The sequence below is a fragment of the Sesamum indicum genome, linkage group LG12, assembly GCF_000512975.1.
Source record: "Sesamum indicum cultivar Zhongzhi No. 13 linkage group LG12, S_indicum_v1.0, whole genome shotgun sequence".
NCBI classification, from domain to species: Eukaryota; Viridiplantae; Streptophyta; class Magnoliopsida; order Lamiales; family Pedaliaceae; genus Sesamum; species Sesamum indicum.
The window spans coordinates 5,017,834-5,031,352 of NC_026156.1; the positions used below are offsets into that span (position 1 = coordinate 5,017,834).

The window sequence follows — 13,519 nt, forward strand, 5'->3', positions numbered from 1 at the left end:
GAGAATGAAGTATTCTGGTGTTACTCGGATAATATTCTCATATTTCGTCACATACTGCCAGCTTCTTTCACACAGAGAGCTGATAGAATCATGAGGAGAGATGCAGCCTTAGAACTGAGATGTAAGATTCTGAACATTTGTCCTTAAATATCCAGAGTAAAACTACTAAAAAACGAATCACCTAGTTTCTGAGATCTTGCTTGAGCCAATGTACAAGAAATGATACAGTGATACAGATACAGAAAATTACAAAATATATCCACCATTGCAATTCTATCCATCAAACTCTGAGTCATCATCAAAGTCGGAATCAGCCTCATCAAACTCCCCACTTTCCTGCAAATTGTTTCTCTTGTGAGAAAATTCACTTTGTCCCCCTATGAGGAGTTTCTGTATCTGGAGTCACATATAATACATGATAAAGGCATATAATAAACTGCAAAGAAGTTTTACCTTTCTTTTGATGAAGTCGGCCATAGCTACATCAAACTCAGCTCGTTTCTGCGTAGCAACATCATAGTAATGCACCTTTTCCTAAGATCAGCAACCAAAAATAAAAGAAAAGAAAAAGAATGGAAATCAGAATACAAGGACTCAACCCATTGCTGACTTCACCTATCTGAACCTCAGAGAACATGCTATTTCCCCAGAGACCATAAATCACATGATTAGTATTTGCTTCTTTAGATACTTGTATTTCGCGCCCAGGCCAAGAGATGATTGAAACAAGTGGGAGGGAGGGGTGGGGTTCCTTTTTCCATTTTTATGTTTCTATAGAGGAGAGAGATATTAAAACTTTTTCAAGAGATGTCCTCAGAAAATACTAAATACCAATCACAAATTACCATTTGTTAGAATCACAATACTATCATTTATAAAGTATTGGCTGCTACTTTTGCTTCATCAATATTTCAAGATAGCAATGATAGTGAAGGGAGTGCAGATCTCATTAAGCTTTAGCAATATTTTGATGAAACATAAGCAGCTAACTGGAAACATCAGCTTGCAGACCTCATAAGTCATTGTTTTCCACTTCTCACCACATGCCTTGCCAATCTGCACCCAACAGAGTAATGCAAAATCAAAGGATAGTCATCAGTAGTCAATTGTAATAAAAAAGGAATGGAACTGGAGAATATCAGATCTGCCTACTACATACATCACGCATTGACTTGACATCTGGATTCTGCTCTTGGTATTCCTTACGAAAGTCCTCCCTGAAACATTGAATCCACAATCAAGTTAGCAAGTATCACCAAATTTCTTCAAATATGACGGAGAGGTATTAAGTTATGACAGAAATTTTGAGTAGTTAGTTCTACAGGATTTCAGAAATAAAAATTGCAAGACGAACAATAACACGTTGCAAAATGCATTATGACAATAGAAAATTTAGCTCCCTAATGTAGCTTCTTCTCTGTCTCATCCATATTCACAATTAAGCTCGACATGAACACAATACTGAAGATCATAAGGAAAACTAGAAACTTTATGGAACTGGGGACTTTTCTCAGAGAAATTCCCAGGACATGCTCATGATTATCAGGAAACGCGGAGAACCATAATCGTTTTTCAATTGGTAGGTCAATGAGATTATGAAACACGGAGTAGGAAATTTCTAGTTTCCAGCAATTTAACTTTCCAGATACTTTCACATGAACTAACAATGCTGAATCCAACAAAATGTAGGCGCATATGTATAAGTAAAGCCAAGGGCATACAAGAAGTAGAAAAAAGCCGTCGGGGGTTTCTTAGGCTTCATGGCATCAATTTTCGCCACCCTTCTCTTCGACGTCGTCGTTTTGGCCTTCCTTCCAGTCTTCTTCGTTTTCTCAGACTTCACTGTCGGAGCCAATTTCCTGCAAAAGAAAAACAACAGAGTAAACTTGTCTGTTTCAAAATTGAGGCAGTACTGATCAATTCCGAAAAATGCAAAAGTGAAATGAGGGCACAGTTATTTATTGCTTCTCTTCAATTTGTACCCGTCAGTTTTGGAAGAAGCAGAAGCCGAGGACGACGTTCTAGACATCTTAGTTCTTGTCGTAACCATTTTCAGACGTCAGCGGACGGCGCCGCTGTATGGCGGCGGAGGGACTAGCAGCGACGGGTTCTAGTCCGAGCGCCGATCGGCGAAATGGAAAAGGGCCGTTTCTGAGTATCTTTCTTTTTTGTAATTATTCCCTCAAGGCGAATCCTGAATAATGGAAAAGTGATTCACTCTCATAAGCAGAATCGCGTTCTTAACGGGGAATAATTTGGTAGCCTATTTAAACAAAAATCGTGTTTTCAGTCAATAGTCATCTAATTTGGTGCTTATTTAATTCCAAAATTGTTGTACTCTTGTCTTGTCTTCTTTCTAAAATTGATCTGTGCCTTCTTTTTTGGAACCCCAATCCAAGCATGTCAATTCTGATTTTAGTATGAAGTATCTTTTTCTCTTTTTCTTTTGGGGGGGTGGGGGGGTACCATCAGCTTGGACAAAGTTAATAGATCTAGTGGGCAAGCGCAGGCAAGAAGAAAGCAGAGGTCGTTTCTAGCAAGAAAATCTGCTTCTGCTGGCCTACATATATAATAATGTATTATTTAATATGAAAGACGTCAAAAAGCAAAAATTGGATCAATGATGAAGTCGGAAAATGGAAATCGAGACCCAAAGGCCAGTCTACTGGAGCAAGAATGAAGCAAAAAGACTGATGCTTTTTTCACACCAAAACCAGCCGCAGGAGTGTTACATAAATTCCAAGGAGTGACAATTGTCCTCAAACTAAAAGCTACACTCAACATTATCACACTAAAGAACAAATGCGCCTTGCTCGGAATGCTAAACGAACAAAATAGTACAATGCTGGCCGATAAGCAAGATTTCTCTCGTTCAAGTAACAGATTTGAAATAGGGTCAGGGCTTGAAAGCAGAAAACGCAACAACGGAGTTGTGTCCACCAAATCCAAATGAATTTGAAATAGCTGCATATGATAATCAACACAAGTAAATTATGATCAGTCATGGGAACTGCATATGAAATCTCCCGTAACCTTCTGTTCATGATAATCCACAAAGAAGATATGCATTAAAGTTGGAAAAAAAGCAACTTACCAACATTAACCTCGTGCTGCTGCTTCTTGTTTGCTACGGTGTCAAACTCAACAGAAGGTTCTGGATTCTGCAGTAGTAAGTAGAACGAGTCATTAATAATCGTTATGAACGTTGGACTTATCAGTAAACATTCTAAAACCAGAATGGTCAGCTGTGAATGTGCTAGCTATTCAGGCAAGCATAAAACAGAATTTGTAGAGTACCACATTGGTATTGTCCATACAAATCGAAGCCCATATATTTAATTTGAACTTACAAATTGATTTATTGTAGGGTGAAGCCAGCCTGTTGTAATGGCTTTCACTGTTGCAATAGCTTCCAGACCACCAGCAGCCCCAAGGCAGTGCCCAATCATTGACTGGAACAACATGAAAAGTGAGAGTGTGTAATTTAAAAATTACATGTATTCAGCATACATGCATGCTCTCACACACAGACAAGCATAGAGCTTCAGTTAGGGGCTTTACCTTAGTTGCGTTGATTTTTATCCCTGAAGTGTTCTTGAATACCTTCTTAATAGCATTTACCTCTGCTAAGTCCCCCACTACAGTAGAAGTTGCATGGGCATTAATGTAGTTAACCTGGAAGTAATGTGGAATTAAATCTGGTTAATAATTCTCTTGCAAATCACCCCCAATTAAACTCTTCAAAATAACTCAACAGTCAAATTTACTGGAAATTTTATTTCTTGAGGGGGGGGAGGGGGGGGAGAGAGAAAGTGATGGGCGACAGCAATTTCAACATGGACAAATGCCATGTTGACCGGGATATGCTATGCTGATGATGGTAAACGGCATATCATAAAATGTAAAGACATTTTTTTGTTGAAGCATATTGGATATGTTTTTGTTGGTGAGTGTAAACAAATTACATATGCTGATCTAAGAAGCACACCTCCTCTGGTGAAACACCAGCATCTTCAAGGGCGCTCTGGATGCATGAAGAGACACCAAGTCCATCAGCTCTCGGGTCAGTCATGTGATACGCATCACAATTTACTGCACCTCCCAAATACTCTGCGATTATTGGTGCATCTCGTTTCATTGCATGTTCTAAACTTTCCATAACCTGTCAAGAAAGTCAAATAAGTATGTACAGAACTTCAACTTTTATTTAGATCTAAATCGCTGTTTACTATCAACCAAAAACTTCCGAATGAAGAGGGATATTAGCCATTGATTCACCTATAGGTTGTCATAAACTTAGATATTGCTAGGAATCTATTCTAAATAAACAGTAACAAAACTAGAAAAGAGACAATCAGATCTTTTAGAAGTTCTTACTAAAATTCATAACTGACTCTATCTTGTTTCTCTCTCTTTACTTTTATGTTCTAATTTGGGATAGGGGACGGATGTGCAATTCATCCACTTCAATTTTTCTTATCAAAGGAGGAAACAGGGTAATCCTCTCTGTCCTGTTTCATTCCACTAATCTCTTCAACTAACAGGTCGATTGAATATATTAAGAGAGAATATGCAGTTTGCATGCTTCAGCCACAGATATAATACTCAATATCTCATTCTGAATACTCCAACAAAATGTAATTACTTCATCACGCAATAAGAAAAAAATACTATCAGACAATCCTTTGATTCATAGGCCCAAGCTTTTAAAAGTTATAGAAAAATAACAAGGACAGTGTACTTACCAATACTCCAGCACCTTCACCCATAACAAAGCCATCTCGATCTTTGTCCCAAGGTCTCGAAGCAGTTTTTGGATCATCATTTCTTTGAGACAAAGCTCTGCATGCAACAAATCCTCCCAAGCCAATTGGAATAATGGCAGCTTCAGTTCCACCAGCAATCATTAAATCAGCTTCACCCCGACGAATGTGATTTGCAGCCGCATAGAAGCAATAGTTTGAGGTAGCACAAGCAGTTGAAATTGAATAATTTGGCCCCATCAAGCCAAGATCAATTGCAAGCAAGGCAGATCCCATGTTTGTTATTGCATAAGGTATGAAAAATGGAGTTATTTTCCTGTAACCTTTCTCGATTAGAGCCTGAACACCATCGGAAAATACAGTAAGACCACCCATGCCGGTCCCAACCAGAACACCAGCTCGAATTTTGTCAATCTGCAATTACAAACAATGAAAATAATTCAGAGGGTTGTGCCTGCAAATACAGGAAAGATAAAAGGAAGAAGTGAATAAAAGGGGCTAAGAACTTAGACACAACTCAACTGGATGGAACCAACAGAACATATTGCAGTGAGACGCGAAACTAGTATCATCTAAGTGTAAAAGATATCGGAATGAGATAATATATCAATGCATCAATTTAGTACCAGTGTCGCAGTAAGTTCAACCAGTAAAACATGCGCCTTCAGTGATTATGAAGCATTTAACTGATAGAGAATTAGCTGCAGTTAAGAACTGCTAAAAATTCCAATACTTAACATCAGAACTTAAGCCCAAAACTATATCGAGTTTGAGTTAAGACATAAGTTGGGATAGATAGAAACAGTCGTTTACAAATATAAGAGAACAAGAAGAAACCCGAAGGCAGTGTTAACTAAGAATAGTTGGAGTGTTTTTTATGGGAGAAAAATCTTCAGATTCAGCATTTACCCCAACTTCAATAAAACCAATCAATGTCCAAAAGCAAACTGGAAAAGGTAGTAATTCCTAGTATGTTTGGATAATAAAAAAACATCCCTTTCTAAATCTGTTGCTTTTAGTCAATCAACAAAGGTTACTCATGGAACAGATCAACAATGACCGCCAATTGGGAAGCATAATTTAAGAAGAAAGAAAGCCAAACAAACAGTCTCTAAACTCCAATTCAACTGAATGAGCTCCAAAAACAATCGATACCTTCCCAAGTCTATCGCCCCCGAGATCCGCGTCCTCAAGCGCCTTTTTCCCTGCAACAATGCAGTATCTTAAACAATCATCCAGTCTCCTATCATTCTTTCCATCAATGTACCCCTCGGATTTGAACCCTCGAATCTGCCCCCCGAAGCGCGTGGGGAATTTCGACGCATCGAACCGGTCTATAGGAGTGATGCCGCTCTCACCAGCGAGCAGCTTCTCGTAGTACGCGTCCACATCGTTCCCGAACACAGAGACGAGGCCCATCCCAGTAATTACAACGCGCTTCTTGGGGTCCGTCTCCCGCTTGGGGGACGAAACCGTTGAGGCGGATGCGGAGATTGTGAAGGGGAGCCTTTTAACCGGGGGTTTGGCGTTGTTACTGGGTAAGGAGGTAGGGTATTGCGGCTTGCGGAGGGGATCAAGGGGAGAGGGGCGGAGGGCGGCGGATTGGAGGGCTTGCATGGTGGCGAATTGGTGGAGGTGGGAAGTCGGAGTTCTCGATGAAACAATGTGGCGATGCTGTGGCGAGAAAGTGTGTGGGAGCGATAGCGAAGTTGTTAGAATTTTGGTTCGTGTATTGTATGTATGTATGCTTTGGGCAACCATATTTTTCAACTTTTTTTCTTTTTTTTTTTCCCTCAGAAAATCTACAGCAAAATATTTTTAATTTAATTCTTAAAAAAATACTTTCACGAAATAATTCTTAAATATTGCAGTAAAGGTCCAAACATAATTGTAAACTAGCGTGGGTTGGCACATTTAAACGAGTGTGTATAATTAAATAAGATTTAAAAAAAAATAAATTATATTATTAAAATATATTTTAATTGAAGAAATTAAAAGTATTAAAATAATAAAAAAATTATTAAACTTATTGAAAATTGAAAAGAGTTGCAATTTGGGAGTTTATAAGAATGGTTTCAGATGTAGAAAAATGGGAGTGTAGAAAATTAATAAATAAATTAAATAATTAAAATTTTAAAATATATACAGTATAATAAAAAAAATGAGGCATCAAAGTGGTGTTCTCACTTAATAATAAGTTACAAATTACCAAGTAATAAAATGTGTGGGAAACTATTTAAAATAGCTTATAAAATTTGGGATGATTGTACTGTCGTATCATGAGATTTTGTGTAATTACACTTCGATATAGTTTATAAAAGTACATTTAGTACTCCTGAAATATATTTCTGTCTAAAAAAACATAGACTTCTTCGTTAAATAAAATTTACTGAATTGTTGATATTAACAAAAAGTTGAAGAAAAGGTCTATACTTATCCCCAATTAAATTATTACTAACTTATTAATAATAAATAATTTTTTTATTAAAGTATCTTAATACATCTTCAGGCATTGATAGAAGTACGAATGTTTTAGGGGTTACAAGGGTATTTTAGTTGTGTTACGTATATCCACTAGTGAGTCCTAAGGAATAAAAAACCTAATCAACTATCACGTAGAATTGTGAATTACAAAGAACCTCAATATTACAACAACAAATATAAACAGATATAATAATACAATAAAAGGAAAAACAAGAACAATAAAGAATGATTGGCTCAGAAACCAAATCCTGTAGAGGGTAGCCCACAACCACCAAGCCTGACGACCACTCACGGTTGCTAACACCCAAATGAGTCACCAAAACTAGTCACACAGACTCACTCAGGACCACTCAGAAGTTTACACTCAGAAAACTAAACTCACGAAGAACATTTTAGCAAGATAATAAAAGGGGGAAGACGATTTCTATTCTTCTTTCGGCTAGAAAAATTAGCGGCTTAAATAAGGAGGAAGACATTGATGTTAGAGAGAGAGAGACGGCGGGGCAAGAAAATCGAGAAGAGATCGAGAGAAAGCGAAAGAGACGAGGAGACGGGGAAAAATTAGAATTAGAAATTTCACCTCCCAAATAAGAGAATAAACATATATAGGAGGAGCCTGATTGGAGTAATGGGCTGGGTAGGTTAAGTGAGGCTGAGATAAAGGAATGGACTAAGGCGGTGAATTCGGACTGAGCCATCCAATAAATAATTTAGGGAGTTGTGTGTTAAGCCTACCAAATAAGTCATGAGCGACAATTTTATAACAAGATGTTGCGTTCCCAATTCAATTTTGATGATTCCTCAAAAATCTTAATACTCTGAAAAGGTATTCCTTCATTAATTCTTTCAAATATATATAATTCCTCTTGATTTTACAATGTTGTTGGTGTACTTCTGCGACGTGGACGCTGGACTTCCTTCTGAGTATACTTGTTTGTGGCGGGTATAATTTTCAGAGCCAAATATTATTATTATTGTTATTAAAAACAAAAATAGACCAATGGCAATGGCTGCAGCTACCGCTGCTACTCTCATCCTCAGAACTAGAAATTCTCTCTTCCATTCTTTCTCTTTCACCACAAAACCCCACTCTTTTTACCTCAAAGCTTCAACTGTGAGTCTCCTCATTTTCTTTTTTATTCTTACAGAATTTTCTGGGTTTGGGACCGTTTTCTTGTTCGTGGCAGTCATGACTCTTTGTCTTTGGGGCCTTATTTCGTAGTATTTGATTGAATGCAGATGGAGGGGAGTGAGATTACAGAGGAAGAGAGCAAAGGTGCTGATGAGAAGAAGAAAATCTTTGTTGCCGGAGCCACCGGGAGCACCGGGAAGAGGATTGTGGAGCAGCTTTTGGCTAAGGGATTTGCTGTTAAGGCCGGTGTCAGAGATTTGGATAAGGCCAAATCCATCTTCCCTGGAAGCAACCCTGATCTTGAAATTGTGAGTATTACAGTTTTCTAGTGCTAAAATCATGTAAACTGTTTTTTGTCCAGTTGGGCTTCCGTTGGTTCTACAGTTGTATGGTTCTTGAGTATAACTCTTTTGTTGAAAAGGCTTATGAATGTGTAAATACTGTGATATGTTTTGTCTAAACTTAAATTCCACCAAGCAGTATGCAGTTTGCTGAATGAGAGGTTAGGATTCATTAGAGCTGAGACAGTGGGAAGGATTATTATGTTAGTGCCAAAGCAATTGAGAAAGAGTTATGTTCTTGGAAAACTGCAATAGGGCTAGATTTGATAATCTTATGCAATTCTGAAATTTTTAAATGCCGAACATGTAAAGCTAATTTGACATGAATAACATCCTTCTAGCACAGCACGGTATGCTCTTCCCATCAACGACGTAAAGAATAAAGGCCTTATGTCATGGCTCGATCCTCAGTTGCGTTGATTGCAAGAAACTTCTTGTATGGGAATAAGATGTATTAGAATATTTTTCACAGGTGAAACCATTTAAAGAACTATTGAAGATATCATTTTTCACTGACTAGTTGGCAGTCAGAACTCATATACTTGAACTTAACTTTCTGTCTGCGTGTCACTTTAAGAAATGTTTAATGATTTTAAGTTTAGCAAAGCTTGCAATGTTAGGCTCAAAATTAACTTCTAAATTTTTTATTGAAAGTTCATACCTTGCCATTAGTGAACGTAGTATGACCAAACCTTTAACCAACCTCATGGTTCTAGTTAATTATTTGCACTTCTGTTTTCAGGTGAAAGCAGATGTGACAGAGGGTCCAACAAAATTAGCTGAAGCTATCAGCAATGATTCTGAGGCAGTAATATGTGCTACAGGTTTTAGACCTTCGTGGGATCTATTAGCTCCATGGAAGGTTGGCGAGTTATAGTGAATTATATTTCAGTAATGATTCCAGTCATGCTCGATGATTATGTGCTGTGCTTTTCATCGAATGTGCCGTCTTCCTTGACTTGTTTGATCATCTTATACAGGTTGATAATTTTGGCACCGTGAATCTGGTTGAAGCTTGCCGGAAACAAAATGTTAATAGATTTTTACTTATAAGTTCTATTTTAGTCAATGGGGCTGCCATGGGGCAATTGTTTAATCCTGCCTACATTTTCCTCAACGTCTTTGGACTCACCTTGGTTGCAAAACTCCAAGCGGAACAGTATATTCGAAAATCTGGTATCAACTACACAATTATAAGGCCTGGGGGATTACGGAACGATCCACCCAAGGGAAACATAGTCATGGAGCCAGAGGTAATGATGTTCAGATCACATCATTGGATTTCACTTAACAAGTGCATTGCATGTTTACTCACTCCTCTTGAACTCTATCGACACAGGATACTCTTTATGAAGGTTCTATATCAAGGGATCAGGTCGCAGAAGTCGCAGTTGAGGCCTTGCTCCATTCAGAATCTTGGTACAAAGTAGTGGAGATTGTTGCGAGAACAGAGGCTCCCAAACGTTCATTTGAAGAGCTCTTTGGTTCTATCAAACAACGTTGATCTGGTTGGACTGTTTGTATTTATCTTGTCATATACTAATACCAGGTGTGAACAATTCAGTACGAGAGAGAATGATTCTTCCCAGTGATCTTAGAACAGCTTTAATTTTCAAAACGTCCAGTTTGGGTTGGTAATAACGAGATTTCTAGTATCTGGTTTTGTCTAGAAAATGCCCCTGTTCTACCTTAACATTTTATCTATGTTTGAATCTAGAGCAAACTGCTCGGCTAACCCAACCCAAAAATAAAAAATTCTTCAATGTTTGGGTCATTCAAATTCTTCAGGTCATACCTTGTAATCTACTGACACGAATTTATTGTGGGTTTTTGCTGTAAGATTGATTAAATTGATGTGAACAATTTGTAATCTTTTTGCTGGGCAGACGGGGAAAAAATTGGGTTAGAGATCCACCGAAGTGGGTAGCCTTAACCGGATGTGTTTGGTAACAGGTGAAGCCCGAAGGCTGTTCCCGTCCCTGTCGGGGGAGATGCCAACCATCTCTCCTTTCTACGAACACAATTACATAAGTTTCAAACTGAAAATAAAAAGATGAAACACCTTCTTTATTTCACCGATGTGGGAGCGACAACGTAATTTCTAATTTCTATCACGAAGGCTTTTAGTTTTAACTGAGAAATGGAGACCGGATGCAATTAGAACAGTATTAGCGAAATCTTGGCCAACAGAGAGATTCCACCATTCGTAGCATCACAGAAGAAACCGTACAGAGACGAGAATCTGAGAACGGCAAAACAAAAACAAGAATAAGTTTGGAAAATAACTTGTCCGTCCTCGGACTTGCCGAAGATTTATCCTATAACTAAAACAACCAACAACACCCACAGGTCCTATAAATAACTCCCACAATCACAGTCTTCTAACAATCCAATCTCAACAGGAAAAACCTTAGCTCAGTGCTCTCTCAATCAGCCCGTAAAGAAATCAAAACTCAATCATGGGTGTACTCACTTTCACTGAGGAGCACACATCTGCAGTTTCTCCATCAAGAATCTTCAAAGCTTCAATCCTGGACGCCAACAACTTGATCCCAAAGCTTCTTCCACAGGTCATCAAGAGCATGGAATTCATTCAAGGCACTGGCAGTCCTGGGAGCATCAAACAGATCTGTTTTGCTGAAGGTACTTAATTAAGCTCCAAACCTCTCTATGCCAATATACAAAAGATTGAAATCAACTGATGACTGCATCTGTCGTCATGTTGTGCAGGTAGCACTCTGAGTAGTTTGAAGTATCGGATTGATGAGCTGAATGAAGAGACATATACGTATAATTACACAGTAATTGAAGGCGATGCGTTGACAGACAAACTTGAGAAGATCACTCATGAGGTGAAGTTGGAGGCAGCGCCCGGTGGTGGCACATTCTCTAAGGTGACGAGCACGTATTACACGAAAGGCGATTTTGCTCTGAAAGAGGAAGATGTTAAAGCAGGGAAGGAGAGGGTGCTTGGGGTATACAAGGTTGTTGAGGCTTACCTCCTCAACAACCCCGATGCCTATGCTTAAAGATTGTAGTGCACTTCTTCTCTTTAAGTTATGAATAAGGATCTTTAGCTGTTTGGTCCCCATTGAAATACATTTGCAGACCATCAGGCATTGGATCTAGTATGTGCTTTGTACTGAGTCAGTTCTGTTCTTTACAATGGAAATAAAAGATGTATGTTATATTGTATCCAACCCTGTCATTTTTTATTATTATCAGTACAGTCGTCATGTTTTAACCTTTAGGAAGGAATAATAACAGCATATATTTACTTTGATCTAGAAATTTTAAAACTAGGAATTGTAGGGCTTTACCCTGGATTAGAGGGAGCCCTTCCAGAAATTCTCGAGAGCCAGGGTCGAGCCCAGGCCCAAGAGGGGGTTTGGAAATAGTTTTCAACCAGCAATAGACGCGCCTCGGTTAGAACCTCACTAGCTGCGTCATTGCCCCAAGCGCAAAGATGAATCAAAAGGTCTGGGGAGCTGCTAGTTTTATGCAACTCACTCTTTCACTTGCTTATATATACAACCGATGTGGGATTGGTAGACCAGCCTTATATACCTCTTCAAAAATACGCTTGACTTGAATTCAGAATAAGAATTTTGAATGTGTGAAGAAATATTAGCAAAATAGTGATAAATGAAGGAGTGTATTAGAATTGATAAATTTAAATTTGATGAAAGAATTTAGAGAATAATTTGGTAAAATATAATTTAAAATTAAAATAAAAAACTTTAAAATCTTTTAAATTGTGAATCTAAAAACATTCAAAAAATTTATTATTAAAAATTTAAAATCTATTTTTAAAATCATTGAATCCCAAATCCAGCTAGCTATTTATTATAAAAATACTCTTTCGCTTCAAACCCTCAGGCTGATTACATAGCACTTGTACTTGCAACATAATTATAGCCGGTGATGGGGGAAGCTAATTTCAGGCGAAGAGCGCCGCCGCAGGAAGGGCTGAGAGAGGTAGAAGTGCTAATCTACTCCGCCCAAGATTTGAAGAACGTCAAGCACATCACCAAGATGAGGACGTACGCTGAAATATACGTGGAGAAGAACGTCCACGTGGCGAGAACCCGGGTGGACGAGCACGGCGGGGCCAGCCCCACCTGGAACGAGGTCGTGAAGGTCAAATTCCGCAAGTGCCTGCCGGAAAGAGACGTCATGGCGGCGCTGAACGTGGACATATACGCTCACTCTCACGTGGGATTGGAGAAGCCGGTCGGCAGCGCCAGGGTGTTGCTGGGCGACGTGTTAAAGGGCGGCGACGCGGCGGAGCCGCTGGATAATCCGATTCAGTGCTTGACAGTGCAGGTTTGGAGGGAATCTGGTAGGCCCCAGGGGTGGCTGAACCTGTGGGTTCCACCAACGGGGAGGTTCTTGATCCGGCGGGAGTCGTTGTCATTTAGCGTGAGGGAGAGAGAGAAGGTGGAGGAGGAGGCGGCGGCGGCGGAGGAAATAGTGTAGAGTGAAGAGTGGAAGTGCTACATGCATGGATGCCATCTGTCATTGCTTTTCTGTTTTCATAAATGCAGATAAACTTCAATTTAAAGTGGTTTGCTGTAAATAAAATGAATTTGTAGCTTATCTCCTCCAATCTGTTTCATTTCTTTTCTTGTATTATTATTACTTTCAGTCTAAGTTTATGTGATGTCCATCTGAGGCCGTCCCGGTTCAGGTACAGAGAAAATGCAAAGATATTTCATATTTCCTAATTTGCTTTTGACTAAAACTATGAGGAAGCAAAAAATTACAGTTACTCGATAACTAACGTATACGCTCGCTTT

At 38.8% G+C, this 13,519-nt stretch overlaps 4 protein-coding genes across 5 annotated transcripts; 2 read left to right on the plus strand and 2 right to left on the minus strand.

Annotated features, from left to right (window-relative positions):
- LOC105175692 (high mobility group B protein 14) lies at window positions 86-2,376 on the minus strand. 2 transcript variants are annotated; one of them, XM_011098235.2, is made up of 6 exons: window positions 1,983-2,376; window positions 1,722-1,859; window positions 1,160-1,217; window positions 1,012-1,056; window positions 454-501; window positions 86-336 (listed from the first exon to the last, which is right to left on the minus strand). In XM_011098235.2, the coding sequence occupies exons 1-6, from the start codon at window positions 2,048-2,050 to the stop codon at window positions 274-276; spliced, it is 420 nt and encodes a 139-aa protein (XP_011096537.1). In that variant the 5' UTR covers window positions 2,051-2,376; the 3' UTR covers window positions 86-273. The 2 variants fall into 2 exon arrangements, with proteins under 2 accessions (XP_011096537.1, XP_011096536.1); XM_011098234.2 differs by having other exon boundaries at window positions 454-534; window positions 1,983-2,365.
- Window positions 2,650-6,513, minus strand: LOC105175693 (3-oxoacyl-[acyl-carrier-protein] synthase I, chloroplastic). The gene is made up of 7 exons (XM_011098236.2): window positions 5,919-6,513; window positions 4,746-5,177; window positions 3,989-4,162; window positions 3,562-3,675; window positions 3,351-3,452; window positions 3,095-3,161; window positions 2,650-2,964 (listed from the first exon to the last, which is right to left on the minus strand). Exons 1-7 carry the CDS (start codon window positions 6,378-6,380, stop codon window positions 2,897-2,899), a joined length of 1,419 nt encoding a protein of 472 aa, XP_011096538.1. The 5' UTR covers window positions 6,381-6,513; the 3' UTR covers window positions 2,650-2,896.
- On the plus strand, window positions 8,204-10,494 carry LOC105175694 (uncharacterized protein At2g34460, chloroplastic). Its single transcript, XM_011098237.2, has 5 exons — window positions 8,204-8,361; window positions 8,487-8,687; window positions 9,463-9,582; window positions 9,701-9,973; window positions 10,060-10,494. Exons 1-5 carry the CDS (start codon window positions 8,248-8,250, stop codon window positions 10,222-10,224), a joined length of 873 nt encoding a protein of 290 aa, XP_011096539.1. The 5' UTR covers window positions 8,204-8,247; the 3' UTR covers window positions 10,225-10,494.
- LOC105175696 (major allergen Pru av 1-like) lies at window positions 11,091-11,912 on the plus strand. The gene is made up of 2 exons (XM_011098238.2): window positions 11,091-11,363; window positions 11,451-11,912. Exons 1-2 carry the CDS (start codon window positions 11,180-11,182, stop codon window positions 11,747-11,749), a joined length of 483 nt encoding a protein of 160 aa, XP_011096540.1. The 5' UTR covers window positions 11,091-11,179; the 3' UTR covers window positions 11,750-11,912.